We start from the raw sequence: 25829 nt of genomic DNA, 5'->3' as shown, positions 1-25829 counted from the left end.
AAGTATGTTTCTGAATTATTAAATACAACACAACAAAGTTGTAGGAAAGGCACTGTGTACATTCTCAGAGGTGTCTTCCATAACTCTGCCTTAGTGTTGTAAGCTAATGGAGGAGGGGGCTAAGTGTCGTGAAATTTTGGCACAGGTTGAGTAATTCTTTCCAGGGACTAATTCCCAAAGGGTAACCATGTTGCATCTTTTGTAACAAAGCCAAAAGAAAACCTTACAACACTTTAAATATTAACAGATTTATAATAGCTTAAGCATCCATAGTTAAACCATATTTCATCAGATGCATGAAGTGATCTGTCAATCAGCAGATATAGTTATGTACATGGAAAACAACTGTTAACATTGGTGTTAAAATAAAATGCAAGTGATACGGTTGTGACATTTCTATGCAAAATGCAAAAGTACTACATAAGCACAGAGATGATTTACAACAGCCATAACTGTTGGAATCTTGTTTAACATAATTAAAGCTATTTTTAAATCCTAACAAGCAATAATTTATTCAGCAATATTCTACGCTATAATAAATAGGTCAGCTTTTGTGGTGCCACCAAAACTGTTGACAAAGTTTGAGAAATAATCCAATTCCACATTTTTGCTTTCAATAATTTTTATTATACTCTGACTCAGAAAAAGATGTTAGTACAGTCAACTGAGGTGCAGAAGAAAACTGTATGTTTCTGCATCAGAACATTGTCCCAAAAGAATATTAGAATTATCATTCATTTTATGTGCGGCCTTTGTCAAAACCATTATTTTGTGCATTACTGAATGTGGTACTTTGATACAAGAGCATTTATAGTTCTTTAAACGCCTATTATCAACACTTGACTTTTACATTTTCAAACAGACTTTTTAGGGAGGGAGGCAGGGCTATCTAGGCACTAGGACCCAGGCACAGCATTTTTCAACAGAGAAGGTCTGGCATACTGAGTTCTGTGGTGGAAGAATATACAACCCTACTAACATCTTTTTATGAGACAGACTATACAACAGGACTCGGAAAAGGCAATAGCTGACTGCAGGCCACTGATACAGCACAGAGGCCTTCAGAGTACAAGCACCAGCACACAATATCACAGTGGAGTCAGAAAAACAGCAAGAGGTTGGCTGAACTGCAAGAGAAAACCTTCAATAAATTATAAACATTAGAGAAGGCACCACAGTTCGCCCTACGGATCAAGTGGACTAAACACTTCTTTCAATAGTATTTACATAACTACATAATTACATATTATTTCGTCAACATCCCTTCTTACCAGCATGTTTACTATTCCATTACATTTAATTTTGCTGGAAGACTGCAATGACAACCACCATGAGAGTATCCTACGGTTTTACGCCCAGGTGACAAATTTGTGAGTGTCTGACTCTTATTTTTGTGAAGTGACTGTATCTCTTCTGCTGCTGCCTCTCTCCATTTTCTAGTTTCAGGCAACTTGGAGATATCTTCCCAAGACAAAGACCCAGAAATTTTCTCAGTTTTGGCTATGTAGGAAAGTCTGCAAGATGATATACCTTTTGTTGCTTGGGTTGAACATCTGAGGTTTTAACTTCACTTGGTCTGGTTTCTTCTTGAAAGGCTGACAAGTTTGTGCTGAACTGCAACTCTACTTTGCCTAGTATTGTTGTCTCTTGCTCACATTTCACTGAGTTTTCCTCAATTATTGAGGTTTACATTGGATTTAGTCTCATCGAAATACACTGTACTACTTATGGCAACCTTGCCTGTCATCAGGTACAGAATTCTGTACCCTTTAAAACAATCACTGTATCTCACTAGTATTCCCTTGGCGGTTCTTTTAAGAATCCATACTCGATTCCTTCTATGATGTTGCTTTTGCCCTCTGCTTGGAGGATCTTCTCCTTTGTGCTGAGATCAAGCTCCATGAAAAACTCCTTATCATGTGGCTTGTAGCCCCTGAATCAATGTGCCATCCATTTGAAGTGTTGCCTTGTGGGGCCTTTAGACATCCAGTTTACTCTTCATCTACAGATTCACTTGTAGCTTACCTAGGCCTTTTCTATGGGTGAATCTGTGACTTGCTTTCTCTGTTTGGCTCTCCAGGATTGAACTATTCTTTGTAAGATGTCCAACCTTTTTGCAGCAATTAACACATCCTGGTTTCTTTCATGTGCTTCACTGTCTTGTTTACCTTGAGAGTTATCTCTCGTTTTTAGGAGCCTGCATATAGTTCTTTAATATGATTATACTCATCCATGAACTTGTCCTTAACATACTCTACTTATGGTCTAGCCTCAAGGGCACTGATGAGTGGGCACCACGACTCTGGAAGACAGCACAGTAGTAGTGTCACTACGTGATTGTCTTTCATTTCTTCTCCAATCCCACACAGCTGTTCCAATTTCTAGTAAGGCATTTACATGTTTACACATATTCTGCTCTCTGCCAAGTCTCATTTTATACAGCTTATGCAGCAGGTCTAGCTTGCAGTTAAGTCTGAGTGCTCATGCACTTTCTGGAGTGCATCCACATACCTTTAGCTGCATTTTCTTTTCTTATTTGGATCAGCTGTTCATCTTCCACTAGGAGACTTATAGCTGCCTTTGTTTGTGTCATGAGCCAGCCCCTGGATACTTACCAGGATACAGAGGACTCTGATGCAGAACCTGACAACATGATGCAGAGTTAGTTGCTCCGGAGGAAGACCAGGCAGCAGAGCCAACTCCCAGCCCTTCCCTGCTTGATGACATGCAGGTGGAAGAGCCTGCAGATCCTCTTAGGGAACCCAGCAATGAGTCAGCTGTGCACATGCTACACAAAACTGTGAACAATGCACAATGCAACTGCAATAGTACACAACAGCTACATGCTATAGAAGCAAAGGAGGAGTGCTCGTATAGCAGCAAGATATGGGAAGATAGAAGTGTCTGCATATGATGAGGATTAACTTCATACAGAATCACAACCCCTTGGACAAGGCTCCAGACACAGTGTGTAACAGACTTCTGTCTGTGATTCACCTCTTAAGATGCCAGCCACAGATGCAGGTGAAATGTTAGGAACAACATCAACCAGACCACGGCCACACAGCCCGGAAAACCCACCTAAAGACTGTTATCTGACGAAGCTTTGCCTGTCACCTGCCTTGATCCACTGGACTATTATCTGACTACCTTGACCCATTGGACTGTTACTGGACTACGTTTTTGCCTGCTGCCCATTTGGCCCCACAAGGCTGGACCTGACCACGCCTTGTCTGCTGACAGTACAACTTATTTTTCTTGTCCCATTCAGCAGGATCATGTGCTGCGCTGCCAGTGTCTAAAACATTCCAGAGATCATCTTCGCACAGTAACATTTCCAGTTTAAACTTCCACACAGATAACTGCTAATATTCAGTTTAGCTACTGCAAACTTAATATGCAAACTTAATATCTGCACTACTTGTCATTTTTCTCAGTTATGCCTTTCTTATAATTTATCCAGGGGTCTGGCCTCATAACCTGTTGGCAGAGTTGAGAAATAATACAGTCCCAAGGTTTGGCATTTGCTTTCAATAATTTTTACTGCAACAGAATTTGCAAAACAGAATAACTGACTGCAGGCTACTGATACAACACAGAAGCCTTTCGAGTACAAGTGAAGCACACAGAAACAAACGAAGAGGGAAAAACAAGAGATAGGATGAGAGTACAAGTGGACTACACAACTCTTTCAGTTGTATTTAAATTAACTAGACTTTCAGCAGGTTGCCACATCTCCAACAAAAACTTCTTTGTTTGTAGGGAAGGAGTACAGTTGGAGCAGCCATTAAAATCCAGCCTATCATGAACTCCCAATTCCTTGTAATGAAATTCTCAGTTCTTTGTATTTATTTTTTTAAAGCACGGATGCAATGGAAACAGAAGACCTGATCAGGCTCAGACACAGTATCTCACAGTTGTATTCCATTTGATCTGCTAAGCTCTGCCTTTCAACCTGATCAGGAGCACACACAAGAACAGTCTGGTTCTTTATTTCCAGAGCTGTTTTAACTTCTGCCAGACACCAAAGCATCAGTTCATCACCCCCAACTATCTTACTGTTGGATACAGTTGCTGGTTCTCAACCAGGAGGTGCTGTGGTGCATTTTCTTGTGTTTAAAGCTTATTGAATTTTTTTTTTGAATGCCATGAGGGTGCCCGGGGGTTTGGACCCATAAAGGCCAATGGGAGCTTTTCATCAGCAGGGAGGCTTTTTTGTGTTTTTTGCCTCCCCATGTCACTGGAAACAGCGCGGAAGAGTGACTCGGACACTACATCTGGGCACCTGGCCTTTTGGATGGGGCTGCCTATCTATTTAGATTGGGAGGCAAGTAAATTACCAAGGCAGAGAAAGTGCAACATGTTTGTCAGCTAAAACAGGCAGGGGGAGGGGTAGAGAAAGAGACAGAAGGAGTGGAATGCAGTGAATGAATGACACCTTGGCAGACACCAGAGGAGGTAGAACATACATCTAAAATGGGCATGGAATGGGAGCAGACAGCTTATGTCACTTGCAACAAGAACCCCTAGTATTAGATGTGTAGGGCCTTTGTACCACAGCTCAATGTCACATAGGACCTGGATAACAACAGCACAGCCTTGGGGAGGCACACCCATCCTCGATCCCACAGAGGACGTGCAAATGCTCTACACACTGACTCAATCAGATCATCTGATTCTCTTTCTTTCTAACACTAATTTAACCTTAAATCTCCTGTCTAACTATCAGAGAACCATCCTACCTTCCAGAGTTCCTATATTATGTCAGTCCAGGCTCACCCTGATTTGGAATGCCCCTAGCAATAATTTCATTAACCCAGCCCCAATCTCATCAGGAGTTAGGAGCTCCCAGGTTTTAACCTAATCATCCCTTTTTCCATAGCACTGTTCCTGCCTGGGAACAGAACTTTGCTTTGTTTCTGGAAAGCAGCCCCTCTTATCATTGCCAGAGGGCTAACTTTTCCTATAACTAGACCTTGCAAATGAGGGCTCCTCATCCTTGCATCTGCCTTTGGCAGTAGTAACATTGGCAGGAAGGCATGAATAAACTGCTGGCTAAGGGCCTGCACAACTGCACAAGGAAACACTCTCAACTATCAGCCTATTTCCATCTCACTCAAATTGGTAGGGTGCAGATGGGATTACTTTCTTGGCATGGGCTGGGGGAGGAGCTGTAGGTGGCTGGTTGGTTGATGAGATCACTGCAGAAATGGCTGTTCCATGGCTAGACAAACCCCATCAGGTTCTGCCTGGTATGCTCCAATGTGGGCTGATAATTAGGGCTCTTCAGATATGGTGGTGGATTTCTCAGCCCCTGAATGGCAATCAAAGGGGTCAGTCCAGTCCTGAGGTGCTGTCTTACACTTACCTTGTGCCACACAGGAGCGACAGAGGAGTACACGGGGCTGCACAGGGATTAGTTTTTCAGCCTCTGACTGGGGATCAGGGAATCTAGGTTCATCCCTGTTCTTAGTTGCCACCTTGAACTGATCCAGACACAAACGATGAAGGAGTACATGAGGTTGCTTGGGGTTTAGTTCCTCAGCGCTTGACTGGTTATCTCGGGGTCTGGGTACAACCCTATTCTCAGATGTTGCCTTGCCCTGATCGAGACAGATACGGTGGAGGAGTATACGTGGTTGCATGAGGGGTAGTTCCTCACTGCATGACTGGTTATCACAGCATGGGGGTTCAACCCAATCTTCAACTGCTGTTTTGCGTTGACTTTGCACCAGAGAAATGCGATGGAGAAGTACACGGGGTTGCATGTGAATGAGCTTCTCAATCTGTGACTGGTCATCAGTGGGTCTGGGTTCATCCTGTTCTTGAGATGTCTTATACCTATCTTGTGCCAGACAGATGCGGTGGAGGAGTACACGGGGTTGCATGCTGGAGGGTCCTAGTACAACCCTCTGTGTGAAGGTACTGTTCACTTGATCTGCATTCGCTCCAGGGATCTGTACCTTTGCACTTCGGCAGCTCTCACTGCCACCAACATCAGTGGCTTGCAAAGTTGAGGAGCAGTAGCTCTTGAAGTGACCAGGAGACCACAGGCAATGTTGTGAGCTTGGGGGTATGTGAGACATCTTCTTCCAAAGGCAGCAATTCCAGTACGGTTGATGGCTGCGGCAGAGGACCACACAAGGCTGTTTAGGGGTCACCCAATGAACACTAGTGCAGTTCCCCCCACTGGCACCCACTGCAGGGTTCTGTGCTGTGGCAATGTTTCTGTCCTCACAGTCACAGGGATCAGTAGTAGACAATACTGTCAAGTATTGGTGGTGAGGCTGCAGGTGGTGTTGTGGTCTTGCAGGCACTGCGGCTGCATGGGAAAAAGGACATTAGCAATACTGATAATGGGGTTGGTTAGAATCCCTGCTGTGAGCCAACATCCCTGCTGTGAGCCAACATCCAAATCTACTGTACCTTACAAATGTATATGACAAATGGTCTATCAGGAGCAGATGCCATGGCAGGATGTCCACCCATTATTCCACACACACCTTGTAATCTACTCCAGCAAATAGATGGGTACAAAACAGCAAGTAGCTACATGAGTGAGTGGCATATTCTGGTTCTGCCTTCAGGAAGTAGAGGTCTCAGAGGCTCTGGCCCATGAGGAAATCAACAAGAAAAAGCACAGTGTTTGCACCAATAGATGAGAATATGGAAACACCTGCATATGGTCAACACTGAGGATCAACTTCCCTCACCAACTCAAAACACTCACAGATAAATCCTGAGTGCTGTTGAGCATGTTTGCGAACGAATAAAACCATATCCCACAAGGTAGCCTGTTCTCTAGCAAATGTCAGATGTCAACAAATGCATGGGGAATAGTACAACCAGCAGCCATTTGCTACCAAGCAGGCTACTTAGAGAGGCACAGCTACAGGGGCAAGTTCAGACACTAGTAGCTGAATTCACAGATGTACCTTGGCTTTGACCCAGTTCACCAGGCACTGGCCCATGAACCAGACCAATTACGATCACAGTCTCATTCTTCTGGCAAAAAGATAATGCAGACCATTTTGAACCAGGCACCCCCTATATAACTTTCAAAAAGGCAATAAAGGGCAAGAGCACAAACGATTCTTCATCCAGGAAATGCAAAAAACAATTGGATCTCCCCCTCCCTAGAGATGGTCCAGTTGGAATTCAAAGCTTTGTAGTACTCCACGGGGCAACCCTCATGACAACTGTGAAGTTCTCCACCCCCTCCCAATCCCATGCTCATTGGAGCCATGACAGTCCCTGACTGATGGATGAGCCTGCTGTGGCCTACGTGTACTTTTCCTTTATCAGGAGAAAACAGTAGAAGGTAGATCCATGATGGAAGTAGAAATCCCACTTGAGACAGAAGGCAACCTTCACCACTTTCCCCTGTGCTTCCAGCTGTCCCAAGGTGCCCCTGTGGATTAAGAAACATCTCAAACCATCTCTCAGCTCTCCAGACTAAGGGCTGCATTTCTGTTCACGAAGGCCTGAGACACCCAGAAATAGTGGTTGTGCATGATGTCTCACTGAAAACAAAGGCAAAAGCACAACCTCATAACAGTGGACACTGTGCTGCCAGCAGGTGACTGGAGGTCAGAACCCAGGGTTGAGGATCTGTTTGGAAGGAATAAGCCCATGTCTGAGGTCAAAGGAAAGGCCTGAAGGCTGCAGTAGGAGGGGTTAGAGAGGGGCTGGCGTCTGGGGTGGTGATACAGCAAACTCTGTGATAGACAGGTCCCATTCTGCCTCTCAGCCAATGACAGCTTATGGAATGTTTGGGGCTAAGTTAACACTGGACAATCAGATCAGCGAGAACTGCGTGACAGGGAGATGCAACTTTATTCTGAGTGACAGAGTAAGAGTCCGCAGCTGGCTGTGAGAAAAACAGTTTGTGTCTGAGACAACTGTAAGAATGAAAAGAGGGACCAAACGTTCAAATGTTGGGAAATCTCAGTGCCTACAGCACGCCAATGTTGTTTGAATTTTGAATAAGAGTTATCACTTTTTAGTTCATCTATGCTGACTGAGATGGGGAAAAAACTACACACACAAACCAGTTAGGCCTGGCCCAAGATTTATAGAAATGGTGGCAGCGTTAAAGGGAAGCAGTATTTGATTCCATGACTCAAGTGCTCAGGGAAACATCTGGGTGAGAGGTGACTGAAAAGGGAACTGGGTTGCCTTGTCTGCCAGTGTCTCTGGGAAAGAGAATGGTGACCTGATGTATAAAAGGGTCAGGACTCTTAAAAGAAACAAGGATAAGACGCATGGCAAATCTGTGATTGCCTAATCTACCTGCACCTCTAAGTCAGTGTGTGCTGGGTATTAGGGTTGGTAGTCACATACCCTTTTCCAGTGCCATCATCAGCCATCAGCAAAATACAATCACCAGAGCACATCTTCAAGTTGCTGGAAACATGCAACTCCACCGTCCATATACACCAATGCACGCTGCTGTAAGACACTGCATTGCTCACAAAGGTACACTGGATGCTGCTCAGTGACTGCATGCCCTTGGCCCTGTGCTTGCACAATCATTTCCCTGTGTGGTGAGTGAGATGTAAGCCTAAGAAAAGTGGATTTATTCCGATAGTGGCAGGCAGCTGTCTGTGAGGAAGCACAAGACACACCAACCAAAGGAACACATGGAACTGGTCCTTGGGGGCTCTGCAGCATTTGCCCAGTGAGCATTAGACTCACTGGGTGGCAATAAAAGGTCTCCATATTAAAATGTCCAATGTAATATATACAAATATATGGTAGATGATAAGGAATTCATGATAACATTGAATCAAAATTGGGAGAAGGATTTCTAGATATTGGTAATACTGAAAATTAATAGTTGGAAAAATATAAAGATCGAGAAATATATGGAGTTGGAAAGGAAAGTGATATTAAAATGGTACAGAACACCAAAACAACTAGCATATATGATAAAAGGACTTAGTTCCAAATGCTGGCACTGTGGAGACCAAGAGGCTTATTATAGCCAAATGTGGATAGAATGTGCAGAAGTGAAAAAATTTTGGACAATTGTATTGTTATATATCGAGAAACTGGTAAAGATTAATATTGATTTAAATAATGACTTAATGTTCATGGGGGTAATGTAGGACAGAAGGGTGGATAAAAATATAGTTATATATATAAAAGCAGCCCATGTAACAATAGCCTTGGGCTGGAAAGAAAAGAAAAAATTGACATTTCAGAAACGGCTAGAATATATCTGGGAACACTTGATATTTTCGATATATTAACCAAAAATAAGACGTGGCAAGATAAACAATGAAATTTTGAAGATATGGATAATATACATGGACTGGATGAAAGAAGCTCGAGTCAATGAAGAAATATGGGAGAAGAGGCTACAGAGAATGAACTTACTGCTGTTTGTGTGACAACACTATGAAGAAGATGAAACGGGGGAGGGAGAAAAGGAGGAAAATGTATTGTTTGAAAATGTATGAAGAAGGAATTATTATAAACTATAAAACTCAAATGATACAATAAAAATTTATTTTAAAAAAGATGTCCAATGTACATTGCATTATGGAGCCCATCCATGGAGATGTAGCAAGTAGCTGATAGAGCTTGAATCCTGAGGTACCCATAGGTCCTGCCTGCCCTTGAGGTCAGCATGGCTGCTTACCCCATGGATGTCTGGGTGGTCATGGTCATCTCTTCTCATGCAAAGCTGCCACTCAGCAATGATCCTGCATGACCATGTAACCCCATGGATATTAATCTCTACCTTTCAATTCCCTATACTCTATCAACAAAAAGATCCAAGGTGATTGTGTATTAACACGCCTCAACTTTTCTTTGGACCTTCTCTGTAGAGTAATGCTCCATGGGGTCCTAGTGCCTATCATGTTGCTAGCATCCACCATTTTCTTCCAGTTTCAGTAGTCTGAAGACATTTTATAAGAATAATATGAGCCAGGGACTTTGGCACCGCAGTGATTGGGCCATTCTCCTTTGGCCTGGCTAGAGCCCAAGTGAGGAACTGCTGCCCGCCCTATCCCCGAAGGGCTCAGGAGTATTGATGAGAAACATAAATGATTGGTTAGCAATGGAGTTGCTACAGATCCTCTTGCTGCTGCTCCATTGGCTGATGCTCCTGCCACTACTATCTCATCTTGGCACTACTATACAGAGAGCCTACAATATCACCTAGCTGCTGTGACACACACCTGTCTTAGCTAGACCACAGGATTTCTCTATCAGACCACAGGATTTCTCTATTAGTAAATGGGTCCTCCCTCTCGCGTTATCAAAGCCATGGGGGATGATTTAGATTGTTACCTGCTCTGCGGGCCAACGAGCTTTTGCATCTTTTCACTCTGCCAGTTGTTGAGTGCCTGCCATGCTGTTAAGACAAAAGTCAAAAGTTAGAGGCATAGTTTGGAAGAACACTTGAGTAAGAATCTCTGCTTTTCCATTGTCAAGCTTTTTGAGGACACATGCTCTGACCTTGCATAAGCAAATCAGTTTTGTGTATCTGGGAAAGTCACAATGTTAGTTCAGATGATATCGATTCCAGTGATTCTATCTAGAGTAGACCATCAGGCCTCAGTACCAGGCTCTGTACAGTTCTAACTAACAGTTCTGGGCAAAGTTTTAACTGTTTGTCATAGCTCTGAACAAGGGATCCCTGGATGTTTACTAATGCTGAGAAAAACAACTAAAGGAAAAAAGGGCCAAAATGCCAGCAGAAGGAAGAGTTCTAATGAGCATCATAAACAAGAGGTTTTACAGTAAAATCACTACCCAAATTTAATGGGAACGAAATAGTCTGAGAGACCGTCTTACTGTGTTGACGTTGGGTCTGAAGGTTTAATGACTAATCTGAAAATATTAGAGCTGAAGGAATATGAAGTTAATAAATCAAATTGGGTGAGGGTTTGGGGAAATTAGGAGACATAAGGCATCACCTTTTTTGAGCCTTAAAGACTCATATTCTCCTATCATGGGGTCTATGTTCGGGGACTGCACCCCCGAACTCCCGCCCCAACTGGAAAAAGGCCCGGAAGAAGCCCCAGGAGAAAGACTTACCTAGGCCATGGGGGAGCACAGGGGGGTGGATAGTGGACAGTGGTGGATAGACCCTGTGGAGCAAGGGAGCTCGCAGGGAGGAGCCCTGTCCTGGGCCAGCAGCTGCCTGGGCTCCAAAGACAGCCACAGAAGAGACCTGGAAGGCATGCCATACAGTGACCAGGCACCACCCAATTGTGTCTTACTCAAGAGATCTGGATTTACTGTGGTGAAAAAAATAAAACATCTTGAAGAATGGATGACTAACAGGAACTGTATGTTACATCAAAACAATTATGTTAAAGTATGGAAAGAAGTAAAAAAAGGCTTATTGAGATGGAATAGATTGAATGTGTCACTTTTTTGGGAAGAACATCTGTGATAATAATGAATGTTTTCATAGGGACATTACTTTTGTTTCAAGCCATTCCAATAATTTACGATCATGTTTTAAACAGTGGCAAAAAGACACGAGTCATTTCATTTGGCAGGGCAAGAAAACAAGAATTAAATATTAAAATGTTCAGGATGCAAAGCTCCCCAAGGTATCAAACAAGGGGGGGGGGGGAGGTCTTTCCTGACACCAGCTATCTGAGGTCATTTCATGGGAGATGACAGGGACTGAACCCAAGATGTTTTGCATACAAAGCAGGTCTCTGCCATTGAGCTACAGCTCTATAGCCTATTGCAACTGGAAAGGCAATGCAGAGACACCCTAAATAAATTAAGTCAGTTGCCCCTGTAGCTGCAGTTGCCCCTGTACCTACCAGGGAAAAGGCGCTCTGGTCCTGTCACAAGAGAGAGACACAAGGGTTCCTGGAAATTTGCACCACCTCTTCCCCAGCTAAAACTCTGTTCTGCCTCCATTCTGACATTTGTCTTCTTTCTTTATCTTCTCCCTTCTTTATCTTCTCCCTTCTTTATCTTCTCCCTAACCCTTGGGCCCCTTGTAATCTAGTTTTCTACACTGTCTACCTGATGTTCTCTAGAAATAATAATACTTTGTTTATTTATTAATATATATCTGAAGACTGATAACCTACCCTCGGGTTCAGGATGGGTTGCATCCTTCAGCTGTTGTCACAACAGGATGGACAAAACAATATTCCAGGACAAAGGGAAATATTTTTTTACTCACAGAGCAATTAAACGATGCAGTTTGTTGCAGGTGGATGTAGTTATGGCAACTAGCATAGATAGCTGTAAAAGGGGATTACACCGATCCATGGACGAACGCTTCCCCACTGGCTACTAGCCATGCTTGCTAAAAAGGATCTGCCATGACCACAGGCAGTAAACCTCTGAAACCCAGTGGAAAGAGGCAAAATCAGAGGAAGGTCTTGATCTCTATCTCCTATGTTGGCTCTCCCAGGGCAACTGGTTGGTCACTGTGTAAAAAAGGATGTTGATCAGTGGTTCTCAACCTTCCTAATGCCGCGACCCTTTAATACAGTTCCCCGTGTTGAGGTGACCCCCAACCCTAACATTTGTCCATTTTACAGATGGAGAGAGCCTTAGGCGACTGATTTTACATTTTACTGATGCAAAGAGCCTTAGGCGACCCCTGTGAAAGGGTCATTCGACTCCCAAAGGGGTCCCGCCCCCCAGGGTGAGAACCACTGGACTAGATGAACCACTGGTCTGTTCCAGCAGTGCACCTTTTCAGGAAACTCTGGAGCCGAAAGCAGATGATCTCTCTAGATGAAAACTCAAAAGGCTCCTTAGTGTTCATGGCCTCCCAAGATCCTAGCTATGAGGTCAAACTCAGCGTCAATATATTCACAAGTCAGAGGCAGATTGTGTTCCCGGCCCCTGCTTCTGAGCTTGCCACTCACTGTGGATTACTCACCTTCTTGTACAAGGTCTCCTGACAGCAATCGCGAAGTGTCACGGATAAGCTAGGGAAAGGCAACACAGAGAAAGGCCGGCCAACCTTCAGCCTCTTAGTCTTTCGCAGCTGCTGGTACTCTTGCAAGCTGTACTGGAACCTAAAGCTGAACACACCTGCTTTGGGTCTCCTTAAAGAAGACAACGGGATCTGGAACCAGCGGATGTCACTCCAGGTGCTAAACAGCTCTGTACTGTACGATACCTTCTTTGGCTGGGGAACTAAAGTGACGCTGCTGTTTTCCTCTGAGGGCAGATTCTGGTCCGCCTGCTCTGTTGCGTCCCTGGATGTCCCAGGTTGGTCACTGGGTAGAGCAGATTCTTCAGAGCTTTGCTGTCCTTTCTTTTTCATAGGCATCTCTGAAGGCTCCTTCAGCTTGATCTGGGGCACAGGAGAGGCTTAAGCTGTTTGTTGAAAGTTGAGTGGAAATGGCAGGAACGCGCAGACATACATTAACAGGATGGTATTTTGGCACTGGCTGATCTTAAGTGAAATTAGGAGTTCACCAATTAGCTAAGACAACCTTGTCTTCTTCCAGAGCACTTAGGACGCCCAGCAAAAGGCCCCTGGATACTTGGAAAGAGAGAAAGAAGAGGCACAAATGGCAGCTCTCTCATTGCAAAATCTGTCTTCACCCATTATCGGATTTGTGCTTTCCACTATCAAGTTGTGTTTTGTATGTAAAGTTTCAGAGCTGGATTTCCACACAAATTAACTAATCTGCAGTTTAGGGCCCCAGATTACAAGGGGCCTATAAATACCACCCGGGCCCAAAGAAACCCAAAACAATTGTACAAATTATCATTTTGGGATAATGTTAGTACTTATAATTGATTAGGCCTTCAACACATCTCAATGTGGCCCTGGTCCATTTTTTAATTTATAAAAATAATTTCATACTAGCTCAGGGGTCCCTAACCTTTAGCCTGGGGGGATATTTTGAATTCTGTCATGGCATGGTGGACACAAGAACAAAATGACTGCCACAGGAGGTGGAGCCAGCCACAAAATGATTGTCACAGTTTAACTTCAGTAACACAGTGTAGATCCTTGTGCTGTGGTAGCAGATGATTCCAAAACAACATCAAAAACAAATCTGCACAGTCAATCAAATCTCCAATAGTCAATCCAAAGCCTTGCTTGGCGAAAGACCTACCTGGCCCCACCCACTTCCTAAAAATACTTGGTGGGGATCAGAAAAGGTGTTGGCGGGCACCAGAGAGACCAAGATTCAAATTCTTACTCAGCCATGAGATCCACAGGGTGGCCACAGGCCAGTCATTAGCTTAGACCAGGGGTGGCCAACCTATGGAGCTCCAGAGGTTCATAGACTACAATTCCCATCAGCACCATGGGTTGGCTACCCCTAGCTTAGACCAACCTACCTCATACGGCTGTTCTGAGGATAAAAAAGAGTAAATCTCATAAACATTCCTAAGCCCCTTGAAGGAAGTGGGAGGTGCAAATGTAATTAATAAAAAATAATTCTATGATGTACTTCAAATACACAGTAAGCTTTAAATAAATGCCAAGGATGACGCCTACCCTGCTGGGAAAAGCTATGCATCACTTTGTCAATCTCTTTTCTGAGGCTTCCCTGCTTCATTTGGATGTACGGTACCTATTTGAACTGCATGCAGCTCACTCCAGGTTCCAGGTCTCAGTTTGCTGGGTTTAATTACCAGTATACAGGCACCCAAGCTGAGCCACAGTAGGCAATAAGGCTCAAAGCTCTCCATCTCATTATCAAGCCTTTCATGCAAAGGACGATAAATAATTGTAACACAGGAGGTAACCAAGTTCTGACTAGAAATCAAAGGGACCTGTTATTGCGAGAAAGCAGAGAATGCTGACGGCTGGAAATTCTCAAATCCTAAAAGACAAATCTAACTGTGAGCCTGCTAGGCTTCATTATCTGCATATATAAAGCTGTCAATTTCTGATAAAAGGCTCAGAGCTCCCCATATGATATTCGCCAAGCAGAAATCATCCAAAAGCCTGCAGCCTCAATATAATATTTATGTGGTTTGCTTTAATAGAAGTTGTTCATAGATGCCCAGGTTCAGAGTCAAAAAGTCACCATATCCCTGCCTGGCCCTAGAATTGTGTCCTTTTGTGAGATCAGAGAAGCTGAGCCAATGGAAAGAAGGCACGGGGCAGATTTGTGTCTGCCTTTTGGCCACCACAAAGGGCTTTGTAGACCTAAGGCTAAGCAGCAGATTCACAAGCATATTAAAGCCCCTGGTCCTTAAAGTAAAATTAAACTAGGCTACCACAGGCTAGCCTGGCATATACATGCTTACAGACAGAATAATCAGAATAGCAGCCATTCGCCTGCAATAAAGGACATCCTAACAGGACTACAGACCTGACCTGTTTCCCTGAGAATAAGACCTATCCCGAAAATAAGCCCTAGCATTATTTTTCAGGATTTTTGGAGAATGCTTGAAATATAAGCCCTACTCCAAAAATAAGCCCTAGTTACTGATTCCGAAGCGCAGCTTACTTGGTCACGTGGGGTACGCAAAATCATGGAAAAGAAATAAGACATCCCCTGAAAATAAGCCCTAATGCATCTTTTTGGAGCAAAAATTTATATAAGACCCTGTCTTATTTTCGGGGAAACACGGCCCTGTACTAAACTCACACACTGAATAATCCACTTTCAATCCAGTGCACATCAGTGATCATTTGTTTCGAACAGCAAAATCCAGTTGGAAAGTGCTTTGGAAGTGCATAATTTGGCATGCGTGAAAGTGCCAGTCAATGCTGCTTCCACCTCTACCCATTTATGTAGTCATTTATGTGGTCTTCATGAACTATTACAAAGGACTGTCAAGTTTGGGTTGGGAAATCGCTGGATATTTAGGGGCTGGAACCTGGGGAGGGGAGGGTCAGAGGACAGGAGGGACCTGAGCAGGGTGTATTGCCATACAGCATACTCTTCAAAGCAGCCGTTTTCTCACGGAAGGTGATCTCTGTTGTCTGGAACTCAGTTGTAATTCTGGGAGATTTCTAGGCCCTTCCTAAGGTTGGCAATCTCTCTAATGCTATACACATACACACACTACCATCTGCCAATTGCAGGATCAAAATAATAAGACATTTTATTCTTGCAGGACATTCAGCCACTAACTTGAAAGGCTCATTTTTCAACAAAAGAGAGCCCCTCCAATGTGAAATTATTCAATCAGAATGTATAAGGACTTGCAACTGCATCCACTTAGGCTTCAGACAACATAAGAGTTTCACGCTGCAGGTGTCAGATTAGTTTAACTGCACTAGGTAAATTGTGTACTCAAAAATTACTACAGCTGTAAACAGATATTTTGTTTATCTGGTTTATACCAGAGTTTTACATAGAAATATTAGTCTACATCACTTGCAGTTCAGCACAGTTTGGGCCACATTTAAAATTTATTTTCCTCCATCTAATTGTGCAACATTTAGTGCGCGCAAATGAGCTCTGGCTCTAAAAAGCTTTTGCCACAATACAGCTATTAATCTTTAACCTACTGCAAACTACCCCTCTGGAAAACTTAAGCAGGAGGCTCGCAGCAACTCACAGGCTAATATTCAGGCATAAACGTTCAAGAACCAGAGCATACTTTGTCAGACGCACGTTGAGATGGTCCGCGGTTCAAGATTAGGCATGTTACAAATCCAGGCTCTGCTTTTCATTTTTCGTTTTAATTTAAGCATAACGCAAATGCGCTGCTTCTAAATTAAGAGCTTGTAAAACTGTTACAACGTTAGAAGCCAGCAGGGAGGCATTCTGAAATAACAAGTGGACATTTGCAATGCTAAACATGAACATCAATGAACCCTGCTGAGCTCAACAGGTCTTAGTCCCTCGTCAGCCGCAAGCTCTGAGGTAAAACCTTCGAGCGAGCGGAGGCGGCGGCCAGAAGGAGGTAACTTTAATTTGACGTGTCCGAGGGTTAAAGAGGAGGGGGTCGAAATGGGAGTGGCCGGCCCAGGGCGGCGCCCACACCCGAAGAGCTCTACCTGCAAGCCGCTCCCTCCTGGCCCGCCGGCCGCTAACTGCCACCAGTTTCTAGTCTGTTTCAAAGGTAATCAAGCATTTCATCGCCAAACGAACCAATCAGCGCCCAGGAATGCACCGTCTCTACAAGGGAACCAATCAGCAACGAGATGGTCAAAGCAATCTCGGCACAATAAAGTAGATTAGATACGGGAGAGGGAGGATGGAGAGAAGGGAGCTTCAAATCGCGACTAATTCGAGGCAGCAGTTTATAGAAGAAAAATAAACGCCTGCATCCTTTTTTTACATGCCTCTCTATCCTTCGTGCATATGCTTTCATTTAAAGACACTGTTTTTGCAGACTGGCAGCACTGATTGGCGGGGCATGTCTTTTTCAACAGGGGAGATCTAATCCTGCCTTTCAACGTTTTGTTTTGCCGTCAAGTCACATCTGATTGATGGCAACCCATGGTTTTCAAGGCAAAAGACATTGGGAGGGGGTTTGCCATTGCCTGCCTCCTGCCTCCACATCACCCTGGTTTTCCTTGGAAGTCTCCCATCCAAATCCTGGTCAGGGTCAGGAATGAGTGTGTATCTGGCCAAAGGTCACCCAGCAAGCTTCCATGGCATGAATGGGCATTCAACCCTGGCTTTCCCAGGTACTAGTCTGCCACCTTAATCGCTGGCTTTCCCTGTTTTTCACCCATATGATCCTCCAAACAAGTGGTTCCCAACCTTTTTGATATGGTGACCCACAAATCCAAATATACTTTGTATGTTGACTCATCCATGGGTGACCCAAGGTTTGGGTGCCCTAGGCAAACTAGAATCATGGCATCCACTTATTCAACCATTCCATTTTCTATAGTGCCTAAAAACAATACTACTCACATAATACTCTGCCACTGCTCCTACTGTGGACTCCAAGCCAATGGGAATTCATTTCCTCCTCCTCTGCCAGCTGGATCAGAGCTGGAGTTTTGAGGGGTGCACTGATGAGAGGGGCACTGAGTTGAGGAGGTATGTGTAAATGATAATGAAGAGGTTGGCAATAAGGGGCTCCATGCAATACATGTTCAACAGCAGGTAGAGGGCAGTGAGGCTTCTCTGGTTTTTCCTAAGAGCTCCCCCCCACACCGCCCACCGCCCACTCTCTAACCTCCCTCTCAGCTACTACCAACCCACCATTATTATCATAAAGAGGGATGGAGAGAGGGGAATGTGAAAAGTTAGCAAGGAGGAAAGGAAGAAAAGGATGCAAAGGACGGGAGTTGGCCTGTAATCCACTTCTGACTCCTGACCCACAGGTTGGGAAACACTGCTCAGAATGGTTTACAATATGATTCTGGCTTGCTCCCCAATCCTATAGGAAATAGATCTGAGAGTAACTCATCCAGCACTACTTTATCAGAATCTAATATGAAATTATAAACCAAGCCTCCCCTCCCCAATAATAAGAACATCCAAACAACTTTATATTGAGCAATACTATTGGTCTACATCAGGGTGGCCGAACCATGGCTCATGAGCCACATGTGACTCTTTCCCACATAATGTGTGGCTCATGGCCCAGGAGGCTGGTTGGTTGAGTTGGTTCCCCCCTCTCCTGACGACTCCCAGGGTGTATCCTTGCCCCTGGCCATGCTGCTGCACTTTGCTATGGGGCACAGAGGATGGAAGAAGCAGTAAGAGTTTGGGTACAGGGAGTCACAGGAGGAAGTGCCCAAAGCCCTGTAACCCCTGTAATTCATATAGTCTTGACAACATATCAGCTGGATTTTAAACAATTCACAGCAAAGAAGCACAATATTTCCACTAGAAGTAATAGCCAGTATCTATCTCTAACTTACATATTTTTATCCAGTAATAGTCAGTATCTATCTCTAATATACATATTTTTCTCCATGTTGTGACCAGATATTTACAGCCTTAGCCAAAGAAATATCATTAGCAGTATTCTTACCTCTCTTGTTTTTATTTTTGGCAGTCTCATTTAATGTTAACGAAGTAACATATATTAATAATTATTATTACATAAATATATTTATTAGTATTTATATAAATGGTTTGAACAAAATGTGCACGTAACAATAAAAACGTGTGTAATATTTGTTCATGTCTTGTGACTCTCAAACACCTGAAGTTTATGCTATGTGGCTCTTAGATTCAACAAGTTTGGTCTGGAATGTATACACTTTAATTACTTGTATTACGCTTTTCAGTGCAACTTCTCTGCAGTCCCCCACCCCCACGCATTTTCTGCTGCTTTAAGTCTCAAGTACAAATTGAATGGCTTTGGATGGACTTTCCTATGCATTTGAGGAAGTAAGCTCTGATTAACAAAACCTTATGCAGTGATGATGTTTGTTAAAATGTTTAGGTGCTGCTGAACTCTTGCTTAACCCTGGTAAACAGAGAGAAGCACAACACTGAGAGAAGCTCCAAGTTTTACAACTTGGTAATCAAGCCTGGTGTACTGGTTAAGAGCAGCAGAGTCTAAGCTGAAGAACTGTGTTCGATTCCTCACTCCTCCACATGAATCCTGCTGGGTAATCTTGGGCCAGTAACTACGCCATCAGAGTTCTCTCATGCTCAGCAATAGCAAACCAACTCCAAATGTCTTTTGCCTAGAAAACCCTACAGGGTCACCATAAATCAACTTATGACTTGGTAGCATTTTCCAGCACCACAGTTAAGGTATTTTGTGATTAAAACCAGGAAAATACGCTTTCCGAGAAACATTTTTGTATGCTGTTCAGACAGAACCGTCATATGGTTTTTAGATTACATGTGAATCAAAGTCATGGAAACATCAGATCTTTCCCTGCTTCTAACTAGACCAAGATTTCATTAAAAGTGCCTGGAGAGATTTTACACTGGCAGACATCAAACCAAACATGCCAACAAAACCCTATGATACATGTTTACATGATGTGCCTGTGTACTTTTTAAAACACAGAGCCCGGTCCCAGGTACCTTTACTAACCGAAATTATGGGTTCATGGGGCTTATTCCCAAGTAAACACGCACAGATTTGCAGACGCAGCGGTACAGTTGTAGATAGCCAAATATTGCCTCTTGCCAGCCAAACGCATAAATAAAGCCCTTCCAGTAAGTCCTCGCCCCAGCTCCCCTACAAAAGCCTCAGAGAAGACAGCTGTAGTCACGTGAGGTGTACATAGCCTCTGAGGGGGAGGGCGCCATACAGACCGTACGTCAGAGCAGCCCCACTAATCCGCACTTCCGCTCTACGGAGGAAGAAGAATCAAATCTGCCGGCGGTGGCCCGCAGATCACTCGTTTGAGATCTAGTATTCCGCTCTCTCTTCCAATTAAAACCTGGGGGAGGTGGAGGAGGGCTCACTATGAATCTGCCAAAGGATACAGCGACGTCTCTCGAAGTCTAAAGAGAAATAGCATAGTCAAGGGTGGCGGCTCAACTTTCACCGGAAGTGCAGGCTGAGGAGTTACTCTTAAGCCCGTTCGGACCTCTACAACATTGACGTCCGCTCTTTGAAAGTTGAAGAAGCGCGGTCAAGTGACAGGAAGTTCCGGTTCGGAAGGCGGAAGAAGTGTTGCCAGGGACGTCTGCTTCCTCTCAGTGCTCCCGTTTGCTCCTGCGGGGCTGCTATGGCGTCAAGGTTACTGCGGGTGTGCGCTGCCCTTCGGGGCTTAAGCGAGGGCCGAAATGCCCTCGGCTCGATGAGCTTTGGTCCTCTGCGTCAATCGGGGGCCTCTTACTCTTTGAAAACTGGAGGTGAGCTTGGGCTGCCCTTAAATGGCGCCTGGAGGTCTTGTAGCTGGGCAGGCTCAGTGACGGGGTTTTGCTTTTGTAGGACCGGGAGTGGGTGACAGCTGCCGTCCAGCAGCGACCACTTGGCTGCTTTAGTGGAGTTTCCACATGCTCGCTACATGTTGCACTTTTAATAGGCTAGGCATGATCTAAAAAGGCATTCTTAACGTTCTCGAAATAAAATGTTGGGAATCCTAGGTAGGGTTTATTAAAGCAAAGTAGACTAGGCTTGTCCCTAAGGTAAAGAATTTTAAAGCCGCTATATAAAGTATTAAGTTAGCTGGCTTGCGATAGATAGAAGACTGTGTTCTGAAAATCAATCACAGAGGGGAATCTTGTATATATATGCAGTTTTAGATGGCTTCACTGGCCCGATTTATTGAATACGTTGTTGGTATGATGTAGAAATTTGTCAGCGAAAAGGTTGCAACTATAATCGGTTCATATTGCCTCAAGTGGAAGAGAGCACGATCTTCTCACATTACTCTGAGATCAGTGTCTGTTAATGTGGAAGTTCCATGCTTATTAGGAGGATGGAAGTAGTAGTACCATGTAAGAGGGGTCTATTCCCCAAGTTCTCTTTGTGATCTACTATGCCCAGTGTTTTCAGTGTGATGGATGCTTTCCTTCACATGCAGCATCGGGATTATGTGATGTAAATCACTCCTTTCTCTTCCTGTATAGTCATTGTTTATGCTGGTTTTGTTAAGTGAATTGAGAATGTATTTGAAATTGTAGTGGGCAGGAGAGCGTTCACTGAATAATAATAATTACAGTTATGTCTTGGTATCGTGCTTCCCAGCCAGAGCCATCTTAATGCATGGGCATGCTGGGTAGTTGCCTGGGGCCCCCATGAGCACAGGGGCCCTGTGCTCATCTATTTATCTTGTGACTTGTCAATAAATAAATAAATAAATACTATACCAAACTATAAATATTTGTTATTGGACATTTAACATATGTTTTACTAAAGATAATAAACAATATTAATGTTCATTTTTATAACAACAAATGGACATTGGCATTTACCTCTGATTTAGTATCACAGTCTCCTCTGCAATTGTGTATGTCTTTCACACCCTGCTTTCCCTGAGGGCCTATAAAATGCAAGACAGCCCTGGTGCTTCCAAGAGCCACTGTTCTTACTGCTGATTACTACTATTCATTTATTTTATACTAGTAATGTGCTACTGTTGTGCAGAAGTAATGTGATTTTTCAAGGAAAGCCTATTATCTGGCAAAGATGAAATGGGAGAGCAGATCCTGAGTTAGGAAGAGTTTAGCAGCAGCAGCGTTTGATTTTTTACTTGAAAGACCATCTCCTAGGTCAGCAATGGCGAACCTTTTCAAGACCGAGTGCCCAAATTGCAACCCAAAACCCACGTATTTATCGCAAAGTGCCAACACGGCCATTTAACCTGGATACTGAGGTTTTAGTTTAGAAAAAACGGTTGGCTCTGAACCGTGCTTTACTCAGGAGTAAGCTTGGTTGTAGTCGGTGACTTTGCTTTGAAGCAACCGTGCAACTCTTCCAACGGGTGAATCACGACCCTTGGAAGGTTTACTTAGAAGCAAGCCCCATTGCCAGCACCCAAGCTTACTCCCAGGTAAAGGATCGCGCTTTAGTTCTTCGCATGAAAATCAGTGGGGTTTAACACCACTTAACAGGGTTACCTACACTGCTTCCCCAAAACAAAGTCTTAGGTTTAATGCTAATAATCGAGCCCAGCAGCCCAGCCTAGCCTAGATGTGGGGGGGAGGCACTCTGTTTGCACATGCCCACAAATAGGGCTCTGAGTGCTGCCTCTGGTACGCGTGCCATAGGTTCGCCACCACTGTCCTAGGTCTTTCATGCGGTATATCCATGGTTGGAGTAAGGCTAGAACTCATCTTCAGATCCAGAACTGTATTCTTTGACTAGTTTTTTTAGCCTGGACTAGCAATAGTTTTAGGCTATTCGTAACTGACTCCTTACATAAGGTAAAGTATACATACTGGTACATATGCCAGTATTATAGTTGGTGCTTATCATTAGATATTTTGTATGCTGTCTCTCATAGCTTCTGGGGAAGTGAACAAGAAACCATCCTAAAATCAGTGTTTCAAGGATTAAATCTCCAAAAGCACGTGAAAAGATCTAGAACCAGTAAAAGAATGAGAATATAAAACCCTGGCTGTAAGCCCAAGTGAATACAACATTAAGATATTCTCTTGAAATGTGTTGTATATAAAATATTTTAAAGGTGTTGAAATACTACAGCTGTGTTACTGACTTGCAGTCCTGTTCTACATGCCTCTCTGAAGTACAGAGGGAAAGGCACTGGCAAATCTTTCCTTGAGCTCTGTGTAATGTTGCATCTAGTGCTGTATCTTAAGATTAAATAGTAAAATGGGTATCAGGCCTACAGATATTCCTGTGTCTACCTTTATATTGGGCTGTGTGCCTAGTACTGGGATTCAGTTTTGGGTGCTGAGACTGTTCAGTGGTGCTCAGATCATTTTAATTACTTGTGCGGATGTGTGTAAAGCATGGATAAGATCATCTTTGTATTTGTGGCGGAGGAGACTAGTAAGGTCTTCCATCTCAAACTGCCCTTTGAGTCATTGTCCTTCTCTGCCCCAGGTATCCCAACTGATGAAGAACAGGCTACAGGACTGGAGAGAAAAATCATGAAAGCTATGGAGAAAGGGCTGGTGAGGAAATTACTGATATGGGGCAAGGAAGAAAAATGACAGCCATCCCATATGCATGTTTAAGTAAATAGTAGCCAACTGACTTTCATAGTCTTTAACCAAAAAACAGAAGTGTTGCCTTGTCCTGTTTTGTTAATTCAGGATCAGAAAAACTAGCAGCTGATTGTAGTGCAGCGAGGCTGGCCAGGGTATGACTCACTTAGGTTTTTATATTGACCCAGAATGCTAATGACAGAAAAGTACCAACTAAGTGCTGTTGTTGGAGTGTGATGACTCAGAAGGAAGATTTGAGGTCTGAAGCTGGAGGTTGATCTTCTGCTAAGAACTTGAGAGTGGAGAGGAAGATTAGTACATTGCTGAAACCTTGGTGTACCTGTTCTGGATGTCTAGCTTTTTATCCATTGCTCTTCAGTCTTATTCTTCCCTGTTCGCTGTAGGATCCATACAGCACTCTTCCACCACCACACTATCCTGGGACAAAGGAAGAGCCCAACATAGTCCCTTCCATCAATGAGAAGCGGCTTGTGGGCTGCATCTGTAAGTATCTCCTTGGGTAAACAAAGTATTTTTAGCACTTAATGGTGACGATTGGTAGTTACATCATTTCAAGGGAATCGTGTCTCTGTGGTCACCCTGTGAAATCACAGTTGAGGAAAAGAGCAGTCTTTTGGGGTCTGGAAGGCTTTCCCTTGGAAAAAGGAATATGGTTGTGAAATGCCACAAGGAATACTACCTGCAGTGTAGCCTCTGCAAAAGTTAATTATGCTCCATGTTGTAAGGTTCACCTGCCAGCACACAAAGGTCAGTACACAAAACTATATCACGCCATAAAAGCATCTTACCTGGCTATCTAGAACCAGTGAGTGATCATAAAATTTTAAGAAAACTTGTATTATTGCCTAGAACACAGCCTTGTTTGCTAGTGATATGGGGCTATTAGCAGAGCTGCTCTAGGTTGTTCACTGACCTGAAAAACTCCATGATCACTTCTGCCAGTTAGTTAAATGGCTATCATTGTTTACATAAACTTTGAGATTCAAAGGCACATTTAGAATCAAGAGCACTCTTCCAAAACTGTGTCTATTTTAACAGTTCTTTCCCCATGTAGCCGCTATCTAATCTTCTGTTACTTCCCCACAATGCAGGTGAAGAAGACAACAGTACCGTGATCTGGTTCTGGCTGCACAAGGGAGAAGCCCAACGCTGCCCTTCTTGTGGGTCTTATTATAAGCTAGTTCCACATGAGCTGCCATAATTTGAGTTTAAAGCCTGCAGAGTGGTTCATTTGTAGTTGTGAAGGAATGTAACATGTTCTGTATACCTAATAAAGTCATCTTTTGACTCCTTTTATGTATTTAGTATTCCTATTTGTTTCTAAAACCAGCATTGAGACTTGCGATGAAAGGATAGGAACAATAAGCATTTGGAAAGGCACACCTCCACCCTGTTTCCCTCCTCTCCCAATTAAGACACACACATAAATGAGAGGATAAACATATAATGAAGGAAGTGCTTCCCCCTACCTCATTAAAGAACTCTATGTCAGAAACTCCTCTTGGGTTTCAGCTAGGCCAACAGATGTTTCTGTGCTGGGATGGAGAGTGACTTCAGTCTGAAGCTTTAATTCATCTTGCTTTCAGGGGTTGGGCCTTCTGGAAATAGCTTCCTTTGTGTCGCTGTACATTCACTCTAACAAACTGGATCTATGGTGCTCTGAGACTGATTGTGCCTGCAGGCTTTTTCTGGACAGCAGAGGAATGCTGCTATCAAAGCTAAGATTTAGCTGCACTACCATACAAAAAGATGGTCATTTACATTAACCTTGCAGAGCTAAGAAATACCTTGCTGTGATAGAGCTGGCCCATGCAGAATATGCAAGGGCTCATTATATAGTCAGTTAAGTTTGCTGTTTCATAGAATAGCATCTGTTCAACATAGACCTTAACTTTAAGTTGTACGGAAGGCTGTGCTAAATGACAATAGTCACTAAATTCAAGCATATAGCATTCTCTTCCTTTTGGCAATAAAAAAAGTCATTGAGAGAACTAGCAACAATCAGTATATCTAATTCTCATGGTCAACTGTAGAAATACTTCACAGCGAGCAACTGGATTCATAGACAAAACAAATCTTTGTATAAAGCAGAAACATGACTGAGGCTTGCAGAAAAAATGGGCCGCTGACATGGGCCATATTTTCCTCATGTTCAGGCTGCCAAAAGGAAAAGCTGAACACAATGCAGATAAAGGTGAGGTTGCCTAGTGGGTGGAAAGGAGTGGAAAATTCAAGAAAAGGAGGCGCTATGGGGAAGTGGAAATGAGGTGCCCTTGCAAGACCGGACACATCTCCCAGCTTGTATGTTCTAACAAGGTCAGATCCTTAACTGACAATGAAATGCTTGTGTTATCCTGGCTACTGAGGATTTCTGGTTATCTTATA

At 43.6% G+C, this 25829-nt stretch overlaps 2 protein-coding genes across 5 annotated transcripts; one reads left to right on the top strand and one right to left on the bottom strand.

Moving 5' to 3' along the window:
• Positions 1-232: 232 nt before the first annotated feature.
• Positions 233-20426, bottom strand: LOC125441735. 4 transcript variants are annotated; one of them, XM_048512590.1, is made up of 5 exons: positions 20289-20426; positions 17796-17896; positions 12881-13492; positions 10303-10366; positions 233-6322 (listed from the first exon to the last, which is right to left on the bottom strand). In XM_048512590.1, the coding sequence occupies exons 3-5, from the start codon at positions 13274-13276 to the stop codon at positions 5277-5279; spliced, it is 1506 nt and encodes a 501-aa protein (XP_048368547.1). In that variant the 5' UTR covers positions 13277-13492; positions 17796-17896; positions 20289-20426; the 3' UTR covers positions 233-5276. The 4 variants fall into 4 exon arrangements, with proteins under 4 accessions (XP_048368547.1, XP_048368548.1, XP_048368550.1 ...); XM_048512591.1 differs by lacking the exons at positions 17796-17896; positions 20289-20426 and adding exons at positions 16928-17048; positions 19891-20175; XM_048512593.1 differs by lacking the exon at positions 17796-17896 and having other exon boundaries at positions 12881-13323; positions 20289-20400.
• LOC125441741 (cytochrome c oxidase subunit 5B, mitochondrial) lies at positions 20390-24740 on the top strand. The gene is made up of 4 exons (XM_048512599.1): positions 20390-20660; positions 23320-23390; positions 23828-23927; positions 24536-24740. The coding sequence occupies exons 1-4, from the start codon at positions 20534-20536 to the stop codon at positions 24643-24645; spliced, it is 408 nt and encodes a 135-aa protein (XP_048368556.1). The 5' UTR covers positions 20390-20533; the 3' UTR covers positions 24646-24740.
• The last annotated feature ends 1089 nt before the right edge of the window (positions 24741-25829 follow it).

The sequence above is a fragment of the Sphaerodactylus townsendi genome, linkage group LG12 (genome assembly GCF_021028975.2).
Source record: "Sphaerodactylus townsendi isolate TG3544 linkage group LG12, MPM_Stown_v2.3, whole genome shotgun sequence".
In the NCBI taxonomy this organism is placed as follows: domain Eukaryota; kingdom Metazoa; phylum Chordata; class Lepidosauria; order Squamata; family Sphaerodactylidae; genus Sphaerodactylus; species Sphaerodactylus townsendi.
The sequence above is the reverse complement of the archived record's forward strand: the minus strand, read 5'-3'. Positions and strand labels throughout refer to the sequence as shown.